The 24086-nt window shown below is 40.6% G+C and overlaps 1 protein-coding gene across 9 annotated transcripts in view; it reads right to left on the bottom strand.

The window, feature by feature from the left end:
- Positions 1 to 24086, bottom strand: part of LOC308621982 (nuclear body protein SP140-like) — an 86107-nt gene that overhangs the window by 39678 nt on the left and 22343 nt on the right. For 5 of the 9 annotated variants that reach the window (XM_081242940.1, XM_081242945.1, XM_081242948.1 and 2 more), the window contains 9 exons: positions 22230 to 22313; positions 17298 to 17378; positions 15696 to 15767; positions 13076 to 13156; positions 11474 to 11545; positions 8855 to 8935; positions 7252 to 7323; positions 2335 to 2418; positions 284 to 364 (listed from right to left, as the gene is read on the bottom strand). In XM_081242940.1, coding sequence (XP_081099066.1) covers positions 284 to 364; positions 2335 to 2418; positions 7252 to 7323; positions 8855 to 8935; positions 11474 to 11545; positions 13076 to 13156; positions 15696 to 15767; positions 17298 to 17378; positions 22230 to 22313 — 708 coding nt within the window. The remainder of the gene's footprint in view (positions 1 to 283; positions 365 to 2334; positions 2419 to 7251; positions 7324 to 8854; positions 8936 to 11473; positions 11546 to 13075; positions 13157 to 15695; positions 15768 to 17297; positions 17379 to 22229; positions 22314 to 24086) is intronic. The other 4 variants (XM_081242943.1, XM_081242941.1, XM_081242942.1 and 1 more) reach the window with 4 other exon arrangements.

Here is a 24086-nt window from a genome sequence, read left to right as displayed (position 1 = left end):
ATTAAACACTAGATAAATACTTAGCTTTTAGATAAATACTTAGCTTTTACTCCTTATAGAAAATAAAAGGTGGTCAGGGGTTAAAATCACAATACTGAGTCTTTAGTGTGTGTGAATAAGCATAAAGATTGTGGAGGAAAAAAACACTCTGGCCTTCTTTAGGACTGCTCTTCTACAACGTGAAGAGGGAACGCATCTATTCTAACAAGGCTCATGCTGTTCAGCTCTGAATTCAGACATCTGAAACCTTGCAGCTCAGGGCTGGCAATTCCCCCTTCCTTACCTGGCCCACATCTTGGTGGGGAGCTCGAGGCTTCGTGGGGCTCTTCTTCGTCACAGACCTCCCAACAGGCATTGCTGTCCTCTGCAGAAAGGAATGAAATCCCTCAGAGGTCTCAGTACACAAGCAGGGAGAAATCATGGCAAGAAAACTCCTACTGAAGATATGGGAAGCTCAATTATCTCATGGGTGGGACTGTCTCTATCCCAGACCATCTTGGTCCCCCTTGGGGTTCCCCTGGCCTGCAGGTTAACTCCTTCCCATCACTACCACTGGAGGCTGAGAACCATCCACCATCTCCCACACTCCCCGTACACCTAATTCTCTTTCTACTTCTTCCTCTGCCCCATTGCCTCTGCGTAGTTTTCTGTCTCTGCCCTTGTTTCCTTCTGCATCTCTAGATGTTTCTCTTTGTTTTGGTGCATTTCTGTCTCCTCTGTTCCTGTCTCTTTTTCTCTTGCAGCCTTCACACTGCTCTTTATCACCTTTCCCCATCCCATTTTTCCCTCTCGCTCCCTTTCTCATGGTGCGTGTTAGGAGAGGCATCCCTAAAATAGTATAATATAACCTGATCAGGGAATGGGATAAGAAATAGAGTGGACCAAGGCAACACCACCAACCACAGGGGAAAATTTTTCCAAATCCCTCATATAAAAGAAAGATCAGAACATTGCAATTACTGAAAATATTTATACTATCATTTGAGATGAGGAAGAAGAAATTGGCAAGGGTTGCATGATGAATGGAAGGCACAGAAAGACAGAGAGGATAACTGATCTAATCTTTGGACAACAAAGGTCACCAGGTTTAAGTGGGAAAGTAATATGATCTGATTTCTAACTTGCAAATAAAAATTGTGCTAAAGTGGAGAAAATGGGCAAGATGGGAGCAAGAGAAAATGGGGCATTCAAGTTCCATTTACTGAGAGAGCAAACCCTGTAAGAAAAGGACATTCCAGTTTCATGGATGAAGATGTTGGTTTCAATTTTGGAAGTGTCAGTTCCTGAAAGACATCCAAATGGAGAAGGCCCTGGGATAAACGTCTTCAGGTACATACATAGATGGATGACCTTGGAAGATGGGTCTGCCTAGCAGGCATGTGCTTGAGACACATTCTGTTACCTGAGAGTAGCTGAGGCTGCCAGGGAGAGAATTATTACTCTATGTTATGGACACCACTCTCTCCATGGGGCAAACCTAACTTGGAAACTCACTACTGGGATGGAAGATGCTCCTGTCTGATGTGCATACTTCAGTGTTCCAGGATCCCAACTTCTCTCCTCTTTTCCCTGTACAGCAGTTTTCACTCTTTATTGATTTGATAAAACTCTTTCTTGACATAGTTTCTCTGCACTTCCTTGTACATTTTTTTTTTTGGTATTTATTTGCCTCTCTATATAGTTTCTCTAATTTTTATCTTTGTATTTCATTTCTTATTGAGGTAATTCCCTTTCTACCTTGTCTTCCATTTTCTCCTTTTCTCTTTTTCTCTGGGTCTTCTCTTTCTAGAGGCCTGTAAAATTTCCTTAGTTTATATATTTTCCTCCTGCTCACAGATCCCTTCTCCCAAACTGACAAAAGTCCTTCCATTTTCACATGGACCACAGTGCCGGAGAGCCTTCCCTTATCAGCTCTATTCTAAGTCTCCCACATGACCTTTCTAAATTGCAAGCTTATCAGTCATTCACAAAACTTACTTCCATGTTCCTTGTACATCCGGAAGTAAGCTGAAAATGATCTCCTTGCCTCAACTGCCATAACCTGCTGACATCTGGATTTTATATGCATTTAATAAAGTCACCCAGGTACTTCTGCTTTGGGACCCCAGCCTACCTTTGGCACATCCTGTTCCCCTACGTTCTCTACGCAGGGGTGCTCTCCCCACTTAGCTCAGCTCACCTTTCTCCTTAGTCTCTCTCTCAGTTTTGGAAAAAACAAAACAGAAAAACGACACAATTCCATGTGTATGTATGTGAATATGAAGAAGAGAATGGCAAGATGAGAGAAGGGGGGATGTTTTTTCCTATTTATTAAGGAGTTTAAATCATAATTACCTTCTCCCTCTACTGGTAGTAGACTGATCACCTCCTGGGGTTCTCCTTCGTGAGTCATTTGGGGAGCTTTGGGACAACAGGTCACTGCAGAGAAAAAAGGACATGATGGACCATGGAGGGCGATCAGAAACAGACCTCGATTGGCTCATGCCAAACATGACGGGAAAGCCATATGTCTGCTCCAAGCACTGCTTCTGAGAGCCACGCCATCTCCTTCTGCTTCTTTGCCATCTGCACCTCTTCCCTCTCCTTCTCGGTGTCCTACCCACAGTTCCACTCCACACAGCTCTGTTTCCTAGCTGTGAATCTCTTGGATTGTCTGTGTTTCTCTCCTCATCTCTTGTCTTCAGATCTTGGGGTTTTTTTGTTTGTTTGTTTTTCAGTGATAGTGTACCTCTTTTCTCCTGTTATCCTTTCTTGCTTTCTTATTCTAGATCTCTTCAAGCCCAAGTGGTTGGGTCCATTTCTATACTCCCTGTCTCTCAGTGGTTTCCATTCCCTCCCCACCAACATTAATTTTTCCTTAACTAAATCTTCTCTTGGACCCTGGTTCACTCCCCTGGGAACCTGCAGAACTCCTTGGGTTTCCTCTTCCTTTTCTGACCACATGACCCCACACTGACTGTCAGCTGGCTTCACACAACTGTCACCCTCAGTGACACACCCAGGATGCTGGTGCCCACTCTTCCTTTTCTACCTTGCCCTTGCAAAAATAACCTCCATGCCCTTCTGTTTCATTTCCCCAACCATAAAATAGAAGTTACAACAGTCTGCATATCTGTGTCTTAGGGTTTCGTGAAGGTAAGAGGGGGCTTGCATAATCCAATAATCTGATGGAGACTGTACACATTGTCTCCCAACCCTGTTCTCTTTCTCATTCTCACCCTTTCCACACATCTCTGCTTCTTCTATTTCTATCTCGGTATCTTGCTATTGGAATCTCTTGGTACTTCTCTTTGTCCTGATTTGTTTCTTTTCCCATGTCTGTTCCCACCTGCCTTTTCTCCCTCTTCCTTTCCTGATGCTGAGCTTTATGTCTTCTCCCCGTCTCTCATGCTGTTTTTTTCTAGAACTAGGAATTAGAAAAGGTATCTCTGAGGTGGTCTATAACTTCCACGTGATTTCACCAGATTCGTGAGCAGACTGGAGAGTGGAGTGGACCAAGAAAATTGGTCCAAGCACAGGGCTAAGTGTGTGCAAAGGCTTAGATGAGAAAAAGTAATCAAAATTTAAATTACTGCAAAGTTTTAAACAAACTTTAGAAGTCATTGCAGGAGAGGCAAACATGAGGCTGGAGCCATGGGAAGGAAAATAAGGAAGGATTTAATCCTTTTGACAACAAAAAGCTATTGATTTAAGGTAGGAAAGTGAGATAAGCCAACCTGCATTTTCAAAGGGTCATCTAGTTGAGTTGGAGAGAATGGATATGGTGGGAGGATGACTGGGGGAAGGTATGAGACCAGATAGAGTCTGCTGCTCTGGCTCTAGTTCCAGAGAGAAGAGACATCTGACTAGGGCTTCTGTGTCGGGTGTGGCAACAAAAGGACAAGTAAGAGACAAGTTAAAGGTATAGTTAACGAAACTGGATGATTGATGGGGTGTGTGAGTTGAGGGAGGGGAAAGAGTCATTGGTGACCCCTAGGCGTCTACCTGAAGAATGGAACAATAGCGTTCCATACTGAGATAGGGAACACAAGGAAAGGAGGCAGATCTGGCATCAAGAAAGGTGGTACATGCAACTATGGACGTGACTTGTACTGAAGTTCCCGAAAACCATCCAAATGGAGATGTCTCTCAGATCCCTGTACAAATATAGTCAGGCACTTAGATGAATGAGCTTACAAGGCAAGTTGGGGCCAGAGTTAGGAATTTGCAGATCATTAAGTTATAGGTGGAGTATACAAGAATGGCTGAGTGGAGGCCCATTGCCTCTGAGTGTATTACAGGTGCCACTTTGAAAATTGGAGGAAACATAATCTGAAAACTCATGGCTAACATGTTCAACTCCTAGTGTTAGAAGTTGCTTCCATGCAGCAACTCTTCTTTCAGTCCCTACAATGTCCCAAACCATCTTCTCGATCCTTGTACATGGTGTTCCCTCTCTACAGATGTTTTACTCTTCTCCTTTATCTTTTTCTCTATGTATGACTGTTATACTTTCCTCTAGCCTTTCTATTTCTTAACACTTTCCCTCTCTGGGTCTTTCTCTAATGTCACATTCTCTACCTTTTAAACTCTGTACCTTGTTTGATTATTGAGTTGAGCTCCTTTCTTCTGTGGTGCTCTTTTCCCTGCTTCTATCTGTTCTCTTTAGTTCTTAACTTCCTGTTTGTAATGTTTCAACTTAAAATTTAAATCTAAAAATTAAAATTTCAGCCTTTCTGTATATTTTGTCCATCTCACATATTCCTTCTCCAAATCATCAAAGTTCTCATCTTTTGCCACTGACAAATGAGTAGGGATCCTTCCTTCCCCTTGGCAGGCTCGTTTCAAATGTCTTTCACATGAGTTTTCTATTTTGCGATTATACCCACTATGCCCATGTTCCTGGCACAACCTCGAGGAAAGCAGGTTGAAAATTATCTCCCCTCCCTGATACCACATTCTAACCTGGTTCTATTTCGATTCCATGTCTATTTATTTTTTAAATTTTTTATTAGAGTATAGTTGATTTACAATGTTGTATTAGTTTTTGCTGTACAGCACAGTGAATCAGTTATACATATACATATATCCACTCTTTTTTAGATTCTTTTCCCATATAGGTCATTACAGAGTATTAAGTAGAGTTCCCTGTGCTACACAGTAGGTCATTGTTAGTTCTCTATTTTATTATATTTTAAATTTTTTAAATTAATTTTTTAATGTCTTTATTGGAGTATAGTTACTTGACAATGGTGTGTTATTTTCTGCTGTATAACAAAGTGAATCAGCTATACATATACATATATCCCCATATCTCCTCCCTCTTGTGTCTTCCTCCCACCCTCCCTATCTCACCCCTTTAAATTAATTCTTATTGGAGTATAGTTGAGGTATAATGTTGTGTTACTTTCTGCTGTACAGCAAAGTGAATCAGTTATACATATACATATATCCACTCTTTTTTAGACCCTTTTCCCATATAGGTCATTACAGAGTGCTGAGTAGAGTTCTCTGTGCTACACAGTAGGTTCCTATTAGTTATTTATTTAATATATAGTAGTGAGTATATGTCAATCCCAATCTCCTAAGTCAGCAGTTCCCAACATTTTTGGCACCAGGGATCAGTTTCGTGGAAGACAATTTTTCCATGGATGGGGGGTGGGGGGTGGGAGATGGTTTAGGCGGTAATGCAAGTGATGAGGAGTGGCAGATGAAGCTTCACTGGCTCGCCCACTGCTCACCTCCTGCTGTGCGACCCAGTTCCTAACAGGGCATGGACTGGTACTGGTCTGCAGCCCAGGGGTTGGGGACTCCTGTCCCAAATTATCCTTACCCCCAATTTCCCCCTTGGTAACCATAAGTTTGTTTTCTACATCTGTGACTCTGTTTTATAAATAAGTTCATTTGTACCATTTTTTTGGATTCCACATATAAATGATATCATATATTTGTCTTTCTCTGTCTGACTTACTTCACTCAGTATGACAATCTCTAGGTCCATCTATGTTGCTTCAAATGGCATTTCGTTCTTTTTTATGGTTGAGTAATATTCCATTGTATATATGTACTACCTTCTTTATCCACTCATCTATCAATGGACATTTAGGTTGCTTCCATGTCCTGGCTATTGTAAACAGTGCTGCAATGAACACTGCAGTTCAAGTATCTCTTTGAATTATGGTTTTCTCAGGGTATATGCCCAGTAGTGGGATTGCTGGGTCCTATGGTAGGTCTATTGTTAGATTTTTAAGGAAACTCCATACTGTTCTCCATAGTGGCTGTACAAATTTACATTCCCACCAACAGTGTAGGAGGGTTCCCTTTTCTCCACACCCTCTCCAGTATTTATTGTTTGTAGGTTTTTTGATGATGGCCATTCTAACCGGTGTGGGGTGATACCTAATTGTAGTTTTGATTTGCATTTCTCTAATAATTAGTGATGTTGAACATCTCTTCATGTGCTTTTTGGTCATCTGTATGTCTTCTTTAGATCTCAGAGAAATGTCTGTTTAGATCTTCTGCCCATTTTTTGATTGGGTTCTTTGTTTTTTTGATATTGAGCTGCATGAGCTGTTTGTATATTTTGGAGATTAATCCCTTCTCAGTTACTTGGTTGAAAATATTTTCTCCCATTCTGAGGATTGACTTTTTGTTTTATGGTTTCCTTTGCTGTGCAAAAGCTTTTAAGTTTCAATAGGTCCCATTTGTTTATTTTTGTTTTTATTTTCATTACTCTAGGAACTGTATCAAAAAAGCTCTTACTGTGATTTATGTCAAAGAGTGTTCTGCCTAAGTTTTACTCTAAGAGTTTAAGAGTATCTGGCCTTACATTTAGGTCTTTAATCCACCCTTATTTTTTCTTTTAACTCACTTCCTGTTTGTCTCTCCTATACATAGTATTTCATTAATCCTATGCAATCCTGGGATGTAAGTTTAAAATGATCTCTCTCCTCCAAACCCCAATCTGGTTGTATTTAGATTCCATATACTTTTAAATAAAATTGGACCTACTTAGGCAACTCCATGTGGTAGCCCCGATCTACATTTTTATTATTCTGTGTCCTTAAATTCTCTACCCAGAAGCCCCTCCATTAAGACCCTTAGCCCCCCTTTCCCCCTTGCCTCCCATATACCCGAAGAAAGCAACCAGAGCCTAAGGAAAAGTGTGTGTTTGTGTTTGGGGGAATGAAGGGAAATGTCCCTTGCATACAGACATGCAAACAAATTAATGAGATACTTGGTCACTTAAATCAATATTAGCTCCCCCGTTACCTGCTTGCAGTTTGGGAATCTCTTCAGAATTGCCTTCATTTGTCCTTTGAAGAGCTTTGGGCTCACAGGAAACTAAAGAAAAACAGAAAAGACCAACCAGCCATGGTGATGAGGTACAGACCTCAGGGTGCTCATGCTGAATTCTGGTGTTCATTGGTCAGGTGAACTTCTCCTTGGGAAAAAGATACTGTTGCTTCACACACCTCACTTTAGACCCACCAGAGCTTTGCTCCGCCTTTTTTCCTTCCCGCCATCCCGCAGTCGCCTTTCTCCTCATTTTTCTATCCCCACACATGGCTGTTTTTGTGCCATGAAGGATCACAGACCTCCTTTACTCTCTGGGCTTCCCTCCCAGGCTTCTTCTTCTTCTTTGCCCTTCAATGTTCTTTGACAGTTTTCCTACTCATGAGTCAGTTTTCTTTTTTTAAATTGGGGTAAAGTTACTTTACACAGTTGTGTTAGTTTCTGCTGTACAACAAAGTGAATCAGCTATATGTATAGTGATACACATGTATATGTATACTGATATATATCCCCTCGCTCTTGGACCTCCCTCCCTCCCACCCCATCCCACCCATTTAGGTCATCACAGAGCACCAAGCTGAGCTCCCTGTGCAGTATGGCAGCTTCATACTAGCTATCTATTTTACACATGGTAGTGTATATATGTCAATCCTAATCTCCCAATTCATCCCACCTCTCCTCTCCCCTGTGTACACATGTCCATTCTCTACGTCTGCATCTCTATTCCTGTCCTGCAAATAGGTTCATCTGTAGCATTTTTCTAGATTCCACATATATGCGTTACTATACGATATTTGTTTTTCTCTTTCTGACTTACTTCACTCTGTATGACAAACTCTATGTCCATCCGCACCTCTACAAATGAGCCAATTTCGTTCCTTTTTATGGCTGAGTAATAGTCCATCATATATATGTACCTAAGTCTTGGCTGCCCTGACCCTCTGCAGCCCCACACGACAGTCACCATAGTAAGTCATCGAGGATGCTGGTACCCTCAATTGTTTAACTGCTTTGACTGCTAAAAGACCCTTACACACTTCAGTGCTTCTATTTCTTTACCTGCACAACAGGAGTAAGTAACATTCTGTCTGTTACATCCATAACTTTGTGGAGAGAAGAATGATATCTTGTTTGCCAAAATTCTTTGAAAAATCAGTCACATAATAAATAATAGTTGACAAAAATTGTACTTTAGATTTGGGAGCAATTGATCTGAAGGACCATGTTTCTTTGGGAGGTTTTCCAAAGTTAGGCACAAAATAATAGCATTATAACCAAATAGAATAATACTTAGTTTTTATTCTTTAGAGAAGATAAAGGGCAGGTCAGTGTAAATTCAAGTCTTTACTATTAATAGCTATGAGAGACATCACTTTTCTCCAGCATATTGCTACTAGAATGCACTCAGGAATATTTATGTTATTTGTTATGTTACTTATGTTATTATGGACTCATGGGATTCCAAGACACACTAGATCTTTTGACTGTGGAGTGTGCTCAGGGTAAAAAGCATCAATAAACACCAGCTCTGAATTCAGCCACCTGACACCCTCGGCTGGCAATCCCTCCCCATCCTTACCCAGCTCACATCTTGGTAGGAAGTTCGAGGCTCCCTGGGGCTCTTCTCCATCATAGGCCACCCAAAAGGCATTGTTGTTCCCTGCAGTAAAGAATGACATCCCACAGACATCTCAATTTATGACCAAGGAGGAATCACAGCAAGAAAATAACTAGAAAACCAAGAAATCCTGAGAAACTGGAAGTCCCCACTCCCCAAAATAACCTGGCCTGAAGGTTAACTTTGCGCCAGCAGCTTTCACTAGGGGCTGAGGAATTCATCCACTGTGGAAAAATCTCCCTTTCCTTTTCTTCTTTTTTAACATCTTTATTGGAGCATAATTGCCTTACAATTTTGTGTTAGTTTCTGCTTTATAACAAAGTGAATCAGTTATACATATACATATGTCCCCATATCTCTTCCCTCTTGCATCTCCCTCCCTCCCACCCTCCCTATCCCGCCCCTCTAAGTGGTCACAAAGCACCGAGCTGATCTTGCTGTGCTGTGCAGCGGCTTCCCACTAGCTTTCTATTTTACGTTTGGTAGTGTATATATATCCATGCCACTCTCTCACTTTGTCCCAGCTTACCCTTCCTCCTCCCCGTATCGTCAAGTCCATTCCCTAGTAGGTCTGCATCTTTATTCACATCTTGCCCCTAGGTTCTTCTGACCAATTTTTTTTCTTTTTTTTTTTTTTAGATTCCATACATATGGGTTAGCATCAGTATTTGTTTTTCTCTTTCTGACTTGCTTCACTCTGTATGACAGTCTCTAGGTCCATCCGCCTCACTACAAATAACTCACTTTCGTTCCTTTTTATGGCTGAGTAATATTCCATTGTATATATGTGTCACATCTTCTTTATCCATTCATCTGTTGATGGACACTTAGGTTGCTTACATGTCCTGGCTATTGTAAATAGAGCTGCAATGAACATTTTGGTACATGACTCTTTATTTTTTTATTTATTTTTTTATTTTTTTTTTGCGGTACGTGGGCCTCTCACTGTTGTAGCCTCTCCCGTTGCGGAGCACAGGCTCCGGATGCGCAGGCTCAGCGGCCATGGCTCACGGGCCCAGCTGCTCCGCGGCATATGGGATCCTCCCGGACCGGGGCACGAACCCGTATCCCCTGCATCGGCAGGCGGACTCTCAACCACTGCGCCACCAGGGAGGCCCCATGACTCTTTTTGAATGATGGTTTTCTCAGGGTTATGTGCCCAGTAGTGGGATTGCTGGGTCCTATGGTAGGTCTATTGTTAGATTTTTAAGGAAACTCCATACTGTTCTCTATAGTGGCTGTACAAATTTACATTCCCACCAACAGTGTAGGAGGGTTCCCTTTTCTCCACACCCTCTCCAATATTTATTGTTTGTAGGTTTTTTGATGATGGTCTTTCTAACTGGTGTGGGGTGATACCTAATTGTAGGTTTGATTTGCATTTCTCTAATAATTAGTAATGTTGAACATCTCTTCATGTGCTTTTTGGTCATCTGTATGTCTTCTTTAGATCCTGGAGAAATGTCTGTTTAGATCTTCTGCCCATTTTTTGATTGGGTTGTTTGTTTTTTTGATATTGAGCTGCATGAGCTGTTTGTATATTTTAGAGTTTAATCCCTTGTCAGTTACTTGGTTGCAAATATTTTCTCCCATTCTGAGGATTGACTTTTTGTTTTATGGTTTCCTTTGCTGTGCAAAAGCTTTTAAGTTTCATTAGGTCCCATTTGTTTATTTTTGTTTTTATTTTCATTACTCTAGGAGCTGTATCAAAAAAGCTCTTGCTGTGATTTATGTCACAGAGTGTTCTGCGGGGCTTCCCTGGTGGCGCAGTGGTGGAGAATCTGCCTGCCAATGCAGGGGACACGGGTTCGAGCCCTGGTCTGGGAAGATCCCACATGCTGCGGAGCAACTAAGCCCGTGCACCACAGCTACTGAGCCTGCGCGTCTGGAGCCTGTGCTCTGCAACAAGAGAGGCCGCCACAGTGAGAGGCCTGCGCACCGCAATGAAGAGTGGTCCCCGCTTGCCGCCACTAGAGAAAGCCCTCGCACAGAAACGAAGCCCCAACACAGCCAAAAATAAATTAATTAATTAAAAAAAGAAAAATCTTTCCGACGACAGTGAGCTCATTTAAAAAAAAAAAAAAAAAGAGTGTTCTGCCTAAGTTTTACTCTAAGAGTTTAAGAGTATCTGGCCTTACATTTAGGTCTTTAATCCACCCTTATTTTTTCTTTTAACTCACTTCCTGTTTGTCTCTCCTATACATAGTATTTCATTAATCCTATGCAATCCTGGGACATAAGTTTAAGATGATCTCTCTCCTCCAAACCCCAATCTGGTTGTATTTAGGTTCCATATACTTTAAATAAAATTGAACGTACTTAGGCAACTCCATGTGGTGGCCCCGATCTACATTTTTATTATTCTGTGTCCTTAAATTCTCTACCCAGAAGCCCCTCCATTAAGGCCCTTAGCCCCTCTTTCCCCCTTGCCTCCCATATACCTGAAGAAAGCAACCAGAGCCTAAGGAAAAGTGTGTGTTTGTGTTTGGGGGAATGAAGGGAAATGTCCCTTGCATACAGACATGCAAACAAATTAATGAGATACTTGGTCACTTAAATCAATATTAGCTCCCCCGTTACCTGCTTGCAGTTTGGGAATCTCTTCAGAATTGCCTTCATTTGTCCTTTGAAGAGCTTTGGGCTCACAGGAAACTAAAGAAAAACAGAAAAGACCAACCAGCCATGGTGATGAGGTACAGACCTCAGGGTGCTCATGCTGAATTCTGGTGTTCATTGGTCAGGTGAACTTCTCCTTGGGAAAAAGATACTGTTGCTTCACACACCTCACTTTAGACACACCAGAGCCTTGCTCCGCCTTTTTTCCTTCCCGTCATCCCTCAGTCGCCTTTCTCCTCATTTTTCTGTCCCTACACATGGCTGTTTTTGTGCCATGAAGGATCACAGACCTCCTTTACTCTCTGGGCTTCCCTCCCAGGCTTCTTCTTCTTCTTTGCCCTTCAATGTTCTTTGACAGTTTTCCTACTCATGAGTCAGTTTTCTTTTGTTTTCTTTTGTAAAGTTACTTTACACTGTTGTGTTAGTTTCTGCTGTACAACAAAGTGAATCAGCTATATGTATAGTGATATACATGTATATGTATACTGATATATATCCCCTCCCTCTTGGACCTCCCTCCCTCCCACCCCATCCCACCCATTTAGGTCATCACAGAGCACCAAGCTGAGCTCCCTGTGCAATACGGCAGCTTCATACTAGCTATCTATTTTACACATGGTAGTGCATATATGTCAATCCTAATCTCCCAATTCATCCCACCTCTCCTCTCCCCTGTGTACACATGTCCATTCTCTACGTCTGCATCTCTATTCCTGTCCTGCAAATAGGTTCATCTGTAGCATTTTTCTAGATTCCACATATATGCGTTACTATACGATATTTGTTTTTCTCTTTCTGACTTACTTCACTCTGTATGACAAACTCTATGTCCATCCGCACCTCTACAAATGAGCCAATTTCGTTCCTTTTTATGGCTGAGTAATAGTCCATCATATATATGTACCTAAGTCTTGGCTGCCCTGACCCTCTGCAGCCCCACACGACAGTCACCATAGTAAGTCATCGAGGATGCTGGTACCCTCAATTGTTTAACTGCTTTGACTGCTAAAAGACCCTTACACACTTCAGTGCTTCTATTTCTTTACCTGCACAACAGGAGTAAGTAACATTCTGTCTGTTACATCCATAACTTTGTGGAGAGAAGAATGATATCTTGTTTGCCAAAATTCTTTGAAAAATCAGTCACATAATAAATAATAGTTGACAAAAATTGTACTTTAGATTTGGGAGCAATTGATCTGAAGGACCATGTTTCTTTGGGAGGTTTTCCAAAGTTAGGCACAAAATAATAGCATTATAACCAAATAGAATAATACTTAGTTTTTATTCTTTAGAGAAGATAAAGGGCAGGTCAGTGTAAATTCAAGTCTTTACTATTAATAGCTATGAGAGACATCACTTTTCTCCAGCATATTGCTACTAGAATGCACTCAGGAATATTTATGTTATTTGTTATGTTACTTATGTTATTATGGACTCATGGGATTCCAAGACACACTAGATCTTTTGACTGTGGAGTGTGCTCAGGGTAAAAAGCATCAATAAACACCAGCTCTGAATTCAGCCACCTGACACCCTCGGCTGGCAATCCCTCCCCATCCTTACCCAGCTCACATCTTGGTAGGAAGTTCGAGGCTCCCTGGGGCTCTTCTCCATCATAGGCCACCCAAAAGGCATTGTTGTTCCCTGCAGTAAAGAATGACATCCCACAGACATCTCAATTTATGACCAAGGAGGAATCACAGCAAGAAAATAACTAGAAAACCAAGAAATCCTGAGAAACTGGAAGTCCCCACTCCCCAAAATAACCTGGCCTGAAGGTTAACTTTGCGCCAGCAGCTTTCACTAGGGGCTGAGGAATTCATCCACTGTGGAAAAATCTCCCTTTCCTTTTCTTCTTTTTTAACATCTTTATTGGAGCATAATTGCCTTACAATTTTGTGTTAGTTTCTGCTTTATAACAAAGTGAATCAGTTATACATATACATATGTCCCCATATCTCTTCCCTCTTGCATCTCCCTCCCTCCCACCCTCCCTATCCCGCCCCTCTAAGTGGTCACAAAGCACCGAGCTGATCTTGCTGTGCTGTGCAGCGGCTTCCCACTAGCTTTCTATTTTACGTTTGGTAGTGTATATATATCCATGCCACTCTCTCACTTTGTCCCAGCTTACCCTTCCTCCTCCCCGTATCGTCAAGTCCATTCCCTAGTAGGTCTGCATCTTTATTCACATCTTGCCCCTAGGTTCTTCTGACCAATTTTTTTTCTTTTTTTTTTTTTTAGATTCCATACATATGGGTTAGCATCAGTATTTGTTTTTCTCTTTCTGACTTGCTTCACTCTGTATGACAGTCTCTAGGTCCATCCGCCTCACTACAAATAACTCACTTTCGTTCCTTTTTATGGCTGAGTAATATTCCATTGTATATATGTGTCACATCTTCTTTATCCATTCATCTGTTGATGGACACTTAGGTTGCTTACATGTCCTGGCTATTGTAAATAGAGCTGCAATGAACATTTTGGTACATGACTCTTTATTTTTTTATTTATTTTTTTATTTTTTTTTTGCGGTACGTGGGCCTCTCACTGTTGTAGCCTCTCCCGTTGCGGAGCACAGGCTCCGGATGCGCAGGCTCAGCGGCCATGGCTCACGGGCCCAGCTGCTCCGCGGCATATGGGATCCTCCCGGACCGGGGCACGAACCCGTATCCCCTGCATCGGCAGGCGGACTCTCAACCACTGCGCCACCAGGGAGGCCCCATGACTCTTTTTGAATGATGGTTTTCTCAGGGTTATGTGCCCAGTAGTGGGATTGCTGGGTCCTATGGTAGGTCTATTGTTAGATTTTTAAGGAAACTCCATACTGTTCTCTATAGTGGCTGTACAAATTTACATTCCCACCAACAGTGTAGGAGGGTTCCCTTTTCTCCACACCCTCTCCAATATTTATTGTTTGTAGGTTTTTTGATGATGGTCTTTCTAACTGGTGTGGGGTGATACCTAATTGTAGGTTTGATTTGCATTTCTCTAATAATTAGTAATGTTGAACATCTCTTCATGTGCTTTTTGGTCATCTGTATGTCTTCTTTAGATCCTGGAGAAATGTCTGTTTAGATCTTCTGCCCATTTTTTGATTGGGTTGTTTGTTTTTTTGATATTGAGCTGCATGAGCTGTTTGTATATTTTAGAGTTTAATCCCTTGTCAGTTACTTGGTTGCAAATATTTTCTCCCATTCTGAGGATTGACTTTTTGTTTTATGGTTTCCTTTGCTGTGCAAAAGCTTTTAAGTTTCATTAGGTCCCATTTGTTTATTTTTGTTTTTATTTTCATTACTCTAGGAGCTGTATCAAAAAAGCTCTTGCTGTGATTTATGTCACAGAGTGTTCTGCGGGGCTTCCCTGGTGGCGCAGTGGTGGAGAATCTGCCTGCCAATGCAGGGGACACGGGTTCGAGCCCTGGTCTGGGAAGATCCCACATGCTGCGGAGCAACTAAGCCCGTGCACCACAGCTACTGAGCCTGCGCGTCTGGAGCCTGTGCTCTGCAACAAGAGAGGCCGCCACAGTGAGAGGCCTGCGCACCGCAATGAAGAGTGGTCCCCGCTTGCCGCCACTAGAGAAAGCCCTCGCACAGAAACGAAGCCCCAACACAGCCAAAAATAAATTAATTAATTAAAAAAAGAAAAATCTTTCCGACGACAGTGAGCTCATTTAAAAAAAAAAAAAAAAAAGAGTGTTCTGCCTAAGTTTTACTCTAAGAGTTTAAGAGTATCTGGCCTTACATTTAGGTCTTTAATCCACCCTTATTTTTTCTTTTAACTCACTTCCTGTTTGTCTCTCCTATACATAGTATTTCATTAATCCTATGCAATCCTGGGACATAAGTTTAAGATGATCTCTCTCCTCCAAACCCCAATCTGGTTGTATTTAGGTTCCATATACTTTAAATAAAATTGAACGTACTTAGGCAACTCCATGTGGTGGCCCCGATCTACATTTTTATTATTCTGTGTCCTTAAATTCTCTACCCAGAAGCCCCTCCATTAAGGCCCTTAGCCCCTCTTTCCCCCTTGCCTCCCATATACCTGAAGAAAGCAACCAGAGCCTAAGGAAAAGTGTGTGTTTGTGTTTGGGGGAATGAAGGGAAATGTCCCTTGCATACAGACATGCAAACAAATTAATGAGATACTTGGTCACTTAAATCAATATTAGCTCCCCCGTTACCTGCTTGCAGTTTGGGAATCTCTTCAGAATTGCCTTCATTTGTCCTTTGAAGAGCTTTGGGCTCACAGGAAACTAAAGAAAAACAGAAAAGACCAACCAGCCATGGTGATGAGGTACAGACCTCAGGGTGCTCATGCTGAATTCTGGTGTTCATTGGTCAGGTGAACTTCTCCTTGGGAAAAAGATACTGTTGCTTCACACACCTCACTTTAGACACACCAGAGCCTTGCTCCGCCTTTTTTCCTTCCCGTCATCCCTCAGTCGCCTTTCTCCTCATTTTTCTGTCCCTACACATGGCTGTTTTTGTGCCATGAAGGATCACAGACCTCCTTTACTCTCTGGGCTTCCCTCCCAGGCTTCTTCTTCTTCTTTGCCCTTCAATGTTCTTTGACAGTTTTCCTACTCATGAGTCAGTTTTCTTTTGTTTTCTTTTGTAAAGTTACTTTACACTGTTGTGTTAGTTTCTGCTGTACAACAAAGTGAATCAGCTATATGTATAGTGATATACATGTATATGTATACTGATATATATCCCCTCCCTCTTGGACCTCCCTCCCTCCCACCCCATCCCACCCATTTAGGTCATCACAGAGCACCAAGCTGAGCTCCCTGTGCAATACGGCAGCTTCATACTAGCTATCTATTTTACACATGGTAGTGCATATATGTCAATCCTAATCTCCCAATTCATCCCACCTCTCCTCTCCCCTGTGTACACATGTCCATTCTCTACGTCTGCATCTCTATTCCTGTCCTGCAAATAGGTTCATCTGTAGCATTTTTCTAGATTCCACATATATGCGTTACTATACGATATTTGTTTTTCTCTTTCTGACTTACTTCACTCTGTATGACAAACTCTATGTCCATCCGCACCTCTACAAATGAGCCAATTTCGTTCCTTTTTATGGCTGAGTAATAGTCCATCATATATATGTACCTAAGTCTTGGCTGCCCTGACCCTCTGCAGCCCCACACGACAGTCACCATAGTAAGTCATCGAGGATGCTGGTACCCTCAATTGTTTAACTGCTTTGACTGCTAAAAGACCCTTACACACTTCAGTGCTTCTATTTCTTTACCTGCACAACAGGAGTAAGTAACATTCTGTCTGTTACATCCATAACTTTGTGGAGAGAAGAATGATATCTTGTTTGCCAAAATTCTTTGAAAAATCAGTCACATAATAAATAATAGTTGACAAAAATTGTACTTTAGATTTGGGAGCAATTGATCTGAAGGACCATGTTTCTTTGGGAGGTTTTCCAAAGTTAGGCACAAAATAATAGCATTATAACCAAATAGAATAATACTTAGTTTTTATTCTTTAGAGAAGATAAAGGGCAGGTCAGTGTAAATTCAAGTCTTTACTATTAATAGCTATGAGAGACATCACTTTTCTCCAGCATATTGCTACTAGAATGCACTCAGGAATATTTATGTTATTTGTTATGTTACTTATGTTATTATGGACTCATGGGATTCCAAGACACACTAGATCTTTTGACTGTGGAGTGTGCTCAGGGTAAAAAGCATCAATAAACACCAGCTCTGAATTCAGCCACCTGACACCCTCGGCTGGCAATCCCTCCCCATCCTTACCCAGCTCACATCTTGGTAGGAAGTTCGAGGCTCCCTGGGGCTCTTCTCCATCATAGGCCACCCAAAAGGCATTGTTGTTCCCTGCAGTAAAGAATGACATCCCACAGACATCTCAATTTATGACCAAGGAGGAATCACAGCAAGAAAATAACTAGAAAACCAAGAAATCCTGAGAAACTGGAAGTCCCCACTCCCCAAAATAACCTGACCTGAAGGTTAACTTTGCGCCAGCAGCTTTCACTAGGGGCTGAGGAATTCATCCATTGTGGAAAAATCTCCCTTTCCTTTTTTTTTTTTTTAACATCTTTATTGGAGCATAATTGCTTTACAATTTTGTGTTAGTTTCTGCTTTATAACAAAGTGAATCAGTTATACATATACATATGTCCCCATATCTCTTCCCTCTTGCATCTCCCTCCCTCCCACCCTCCCTATCCCGCCCCTCTAAGTGGTCACAAAGCACCGAGCTGATCTTGCTGTGCTGTGCAGCGGCTTCCCACTAGCTTTCTATTTTACGTTTGGTAGTGTATATATATCCATGCCACTCTCTCACTTTGTCCCAGCTTACCCTTCCTCCTCCCCGTATCGTCAAGTCCATTCCCTAGTAGGTCTGCATCTTTATTCACATCTTGCCCCTAGGTTCTTCTGACCAATTTTTTTTCTTTTTTTTTTTTTTAGATTCCATACATATGGGTTAGCATCAGTATTTGTTTTTCTCTTTCTGACTTGCTTCACTCTGTATGACAGTCTCGAGGTCCATCCGCCTCACTACAAATAACTCACTTTCGTTCCTTTTTATGGCTGAGTAATATTCCATTGTATATATGTGTCACATCTTCTTTATCCATTCATCTGTTGATGGACACTTAGGTTGCTTACATGTCCTGGCTATTGTAAATAGAGCTGCAATGAATATTTTGGTACATGACTCTTTTTGAATGATGGTTTTCTCAGGGTATGTGCCCAGTAGTGGGATTGCTGGGTCATATGGTAGTTCTATTGTTAGTTTTTTAAGGAACCTCCATACTGTTCTCCATAGTGGCTGTATCACCTTACATTCCCACCAACAGTGCAAGAGGGTTCACTTTTCTCCACACCCTCTCCAGCATTTACTGTTTGTAGATTTTTTGATGATGGCCATTCTGACTGGTGTGAGATGATATGTCATTGTAGTTTTAATTTGCATTTCTCTAATGATTAATGATGTTGACCATCCTTTCATGTGTTCATTGGCAATGTGTATATCTTCTTTGGAGAAATGTCTATTTAGGTCTTCTACCCATGTTTGGATTCGGTTGTTTGTTTTTTTATTATTGAGTTGCATGAGTTGCTTGTATGTTTTGGACATTAATCCTTTGTCAGTTGCTTCATTTAAAAATATTTTCTCCCTCTCTGAGGGTTGTCTTTTCATCTTGTTTATGGTTTCCTTTGCTGGGCAAAAGCTTTTAAGTTTCATTAGGTCCCATTTGTTTATTTTTGTTTTTATTTCCATTTCTCTAGGAGGTGGGTCAAAAAGGATCTTGCTGTGATTTATGTCATAGAGTGTTCTGCCTATGTTTTCCTCTAAGAGTTTGATGGTGTCTGGCCTTACATTTAGGTCTTTATTCCATTTTGAGTTTATGTTTGTGTATGGTGTTAGGGAGTGTTCTAATTTCATTCTTTTACATGTAGCTGTCCAGTTTTCCCAGAACCACTTATTGAAGAGGCTGTCTTCTCTCCACTGTGTATTCTTGGCTCCTTTATCAAAGATAAGGTGACCATATGTGCATGGGTTTATCTCTGGGCTTTCTATCCTGTTCCATTGATCTATATTTCTGTTTTTGTGCCTGTACCATACTGTCTTGATCACTGTAGCTTTGTAGTATAGTCTGAAATCAGGGAGCCTGATTCCTCCAGCTCTGCTTTTCGTTCTCAAGATTGCTTTGGCTATTTGGGGTCTTTTGTGTTTCCATACAAATTGTGAGTTTTTTTGTTCTAGTTCTGTGAAAAATGCCAGTGGTAGTTTGATAGGGATTTCACTGAATCTGTAGATTGCTTTGGGTAGTAGAGTCATTTTCACAATGTTGATTCTTCCAATCCAAGAACATGGTATATCTCTCCATCTATTTGTATCATCTTTACTTTCTTTCATCAGTGTCTTATAATTTTCTGCATATGGGTCTTTTGTCTCCTTAGGTAGGTTTATTCCTAGATATTTTATTCTTTTTGTTGCAATGGTAAACGGGAGTGTTTTCTTAATTTCACTTTCAGATTTTTCATCATTAATATGTAGGAATGCAAGAGCTTTCTGTTCATCAGTATTATATCCTGCTACTTTACCAAATTCATTGATTAGCTCTAGTAGTTTTCTGGTAGCATCTTTAGGATTCTCTACGTATAGTATCATGTCATCTGCAAACAGTGACAGCTTTACTTCTTTTCCGATTTGGATTCCTTTCATCTCTTTTTCTTCTCTGATTGCTGTGGCTAAAACTTCCAAAACTATGTTGAATAATAGTGGTGAGAGTGGGCAATCTTGTCTTGTTCCTGATCTTAGTGGTTGTTTCTGATCTTAGTGGTTTCCTTTTCTTATATGACATTCTCTTTCTACTTCTTCCCTTTCCATTTGATTCTTTACATTTTATCCATCTCTGCCTCTGTTTCTTTTTGCTGGTGTCTCCGGACTGTCTCTTTCTCTGTTCCTGCAACTTTTGTCTTGTTTCTCTGATGTTGCTCCTTCTCTCCTATCCTTTGTCTTTCAACTGTTTCTTTCTAGCTTTCTCTAAAGAAAGGCCTCCCTGCAATAGTATGTTTTAAATAGTATTTACCAGAGCGAGGAGGTTAAGTGGAGGGTAGTAGAATGTGAAAACAGTTCTGAATAAGGCAGAAAATGTATGGAAAAGCTCAGATATGAAAGATTTGTCAATTAAAAGTATTGGGGGAGTAAACAAGACAGAGAAAAACAAATATATGATATTGCTTATACGTATGTGGAATTTTTTAAAATGATACAAATGAACTTGCTTACAAAACAGAAACAGACTCACAGACATAGAAAACAAACATATGGTTACCAAAGGAGAGGTGGGGGAGGGATAAATTAGGAGTTTAGGATTAACTTATACCCACTACTATATGTGAAAAAAGATAACCAATAAGGACCTACTGTATAGCACAGGGAACTATATGTAATATCTTGTAATAATGTATAATGGAAGAGAATGTAAAAAAAGAATATATATACATATATACGAACATATATGTATAACTGAATCACTTTGCCGTACACCTGAAACTAAGACAACATTGTAAATCAACTATATTTCGGTAATATTTTAAAAAATAAAATAAAATACAAATTTTAAAAATAAAATTATTGGGGGGAAAAGTTTATACTATATTGAATTAATAGTGCAGGAGGCAGGTGATGAGGCTGGGAAAATCGATACGGGGCTTATCATGGGTAATCTTGGATGCCACTCAGAGAAACATTTATTTAATCCTTAGTGTATTAAGAAAGTATGTTGGAACATAACACAATCTAATTTTCATTTTCAAATGTCCCATGTAGTTAAAGTGCAAATAACACATTTGTTGGAAGCAAGATTAGAGGAAAGTCATGAACAGAAGACTGTTGCTTTGAGAACCATGGCAGAGGTCTGAAGACTTGGAGGTGTGAAAGATGGACAGCTTGGAGATATTCTGGAAGAGAAATGACTATACTGGATGAGTAACAGGCATTTATTTGAGGGCAAGAGTAGTCATGGTGACGCCTAGACTTCCAACTTGAAAACCTATGAGATAATAAGAATCCATCACTGAAACATGAATGCTGAAGAGGAGTTTAGATCTAGCTTGAGTGATGAAGATGCTACTTTTAGTTCTGAAATGACAAGTTAAAAGTTCTTGAAAGAATTCACGTGTAGATATCTAGCAGACCATGGTCTTTGAGTCCATGGATAAATGTACACTGAAGACAATCTAGGGTGGTGATTTGGTCATAGGAATCACTGGAATATTCAGGGAGAGGACTATTGCAATGTGAGTATTTTACAAGTGCCACTTCGATGGTTAAGGACAGTTTAATCTGAACACTCACAGCTAATGTTGCCAACACTTGTGCCCAAAGTTGCTTACATACAGTGCTCTTACCTCAAGCCTACAATGTCCCGATCTGCTCCTCTCTCTTTTATTGTCTTTTCACTCTCAACCTGTTTTCCATCCATTCTCCTTCAACTCTTTCTCTACATAGTTGCCTTTGTACGTCTCCCTGACTTTTCCCAATTCTTAGTATTTATTTTCCTCTCAGTCTTGCCCTTTCCATACTTTTCGCTCTCAACTTTTATCTCTGTTTCTTGGGAAATTTTTCACTTTATCTCTTCTCTGCTGTGTCTTACACTTGCTCCCATTCCATCTGTTTCTCCCACTTTATTTTGACCTCTGTCTCCCAACACTATTCAACTTTTGTCTCTCTGTGTGATTTCATCCTCCAGGTTCTCCCCTCTCATCATCTCCAAAACTCTCCTCTTGGACTCTAACTACAGTACCAGGGACCTCCAACTGGCCAGTTCTCCCGCATGAACCTGACATGCCATGATGTTTCCAAGTTCCTCTTAGTTGTTCTGTGAAATTAATTGAAAATTATCCCCTATCTCAACCTGGAAGAGTGGGATTTTAGAAAACTGGATCCATTCATGTAATTTGTCACATATTACACCCTATCTACCTTTTCAATTTTCTCTTTTTATATTCCCCATCAATGGACGCTCCATCTACTCAGGAGCTCAGATTCCTTTTCTCACTGTCTCTGTTGCATATGTGAGCAGGTAAGAGCAGGTAGGAGAAGCGGGGGCTAGCAGAGGCCTAGGATAGGAGACCGAAGGTAGGCTTTGCTTCCATGAAGACAAGAAAACAAAGGTTTAATATGGAATTGATAAATTAAATGATAGTTACCTTGTCTGTCATATGGCAGTAAGCTGGGTACACCTTCTAACCTTATTACATTGCTCATTTGGAGAGGTGACTGTTCCAAGGACACTAAAGAGAGCAACAACAAAAAGACAGAACTCAGACAGTATCCAGAGAAGAGACCTCTGTGTGCTCAAGGTGAACTCTGATGATGTTCAAGTTCCAAGGACCCCATCTGAGGCCCAGCAGAGCCTTGCTTGCGTCCTTTTCATTGAGATGCACATATCTTAAGTGTAAAACAGCTCTGTGACCAACATCACAGCCAAGATTTGGAACACTTCCACCATGCCAGTCAGTTTCCACCCACTATAAGCAACCACTGTTTTGATTTCTATCACCATTAACAAGTCCTTCCTTTCTGGTACTATACTTGTCTGTACTGATGCTCACATCAATAGGATCACATAGTACATACTCCTGTGACTGGCTTCTTTTTCTCAACATGTTTCTGAGATTCATCCATATGGTTACATATACCAGTAGTTCATTCATTATATTGCTGAATAGTATTCCATTCTATAAATATATCACAGTTTATTTTCTCTTATTGATGAGAATTTGAATTGGTTCCAGATTTTAGCTATTAGGAATAAAGCTACTATAAACATTGTTGTACACATCTTTGTGTGAACATATGTTTTCATTCCTTATGAAAAGATACTTAGGAGTAGGACTGCTGGGTTGTGGGTTATATTTAACTTTATAGGAAACTGCTAGTTTTCCAAAGTGGTTATATCTATCAATTTATAGTCCAGCCAGCAATGTATATAAAGGAGTTCTAATTGTTCCATAGTCTCATCAGCATTTGGTGTTGTCAGTATTTTTAATTTTAGCAATTCTAGTAACTGAATGGTAGCTCATTGTGGCTTTTCCCCAACGACTAATGAAATTTGTATTTCCCCAATGACTAATGATGATATATACTTTGTTTATGTTCTTATTGGTCATTTTATATCTTTTGAGTGAAGTGCCTGTTCAAGTCTTTTGTCCATTTTTTAAATTAGTGGTGTGTCTTTTTATTATTCTTCTGTAGGAGTTCTTTATACATTCCAGGAACAATCCTTTGTCAGATATATGTATTGCAAATATTTTCTCCCAGTCTATGACTTGCCTTTTCCTTTTCTTAATGATATCTTTGGATTAGTAGTTTTTAATTTTGATGAAGTGCAATTTACCAAGTTTTTCTTTTATGGCCCATGCTTTTCCTGTCCTATGTAACAAATTTTTGTCAACCCAAAATTTGCAAGGATACGCTCCTGTGTTTTCTTTTAGAAGCTTTATCGTTTTAGCCTTAACTTTTAGATTTGTCATCCAACTTGAATTATATTTTGTGGATAGTGTGAAGCAGGAGAGGAGGTTAATTTTTTCTATGTTTGCTCTCCCTTATTTTCTATCTTTTTACAATCCATTCTACTTCTCTTCATTTCTCACATTTGTACTTACAGTCCTCTTCCCAACACTGTGTCTCCCCGAGGAAGGATTGTGCATTCTTGTTTCTGAGGGCATCTCTCTCCTTGATCACTCCTGTCACCTTGTATTTCTGCCTCTCTCTTCCCCAGTGAGGCTTCTGGCCCTTCCCCCTTTGTCTCTTTAGTTTTTCTCTTCCAACTCTTTATACCCTTTATACCTACGCTATTCCAGTGTCCTACCCTCTCTGTCTCCTTGTGGTTTTTTTTACCTCTCCCCTTTACCACAAAAACCAGATACGCTTTCTTGGTAAGTAAATGTCTCCTCACCCTAAACTCTGATCTACTCCTCTGCCCCTTGGGGAGAGGAGCAGGGTTCCTTGGAACTCCCTGGGGTCTCCTTTCTGAATTATGAACACATGACACCCCCCTTCCT

The sequence above is a fragment of the Mesoplodon bidens genome, assembly GCF_964165515.1.
Source record: "Mesoplodon bidens genome assembly, chromosome: 8".
Classification (NCBI taxonomy): Eukaryota; Metazoa; Chordata; class Mammalia; order Artiodactyla; family Ziphiidae; genus Mesoplodon; species Mesoplodon bidens.
This window is presented reverse-complemented; position numbering and strand designations above follow the sequence as displayed.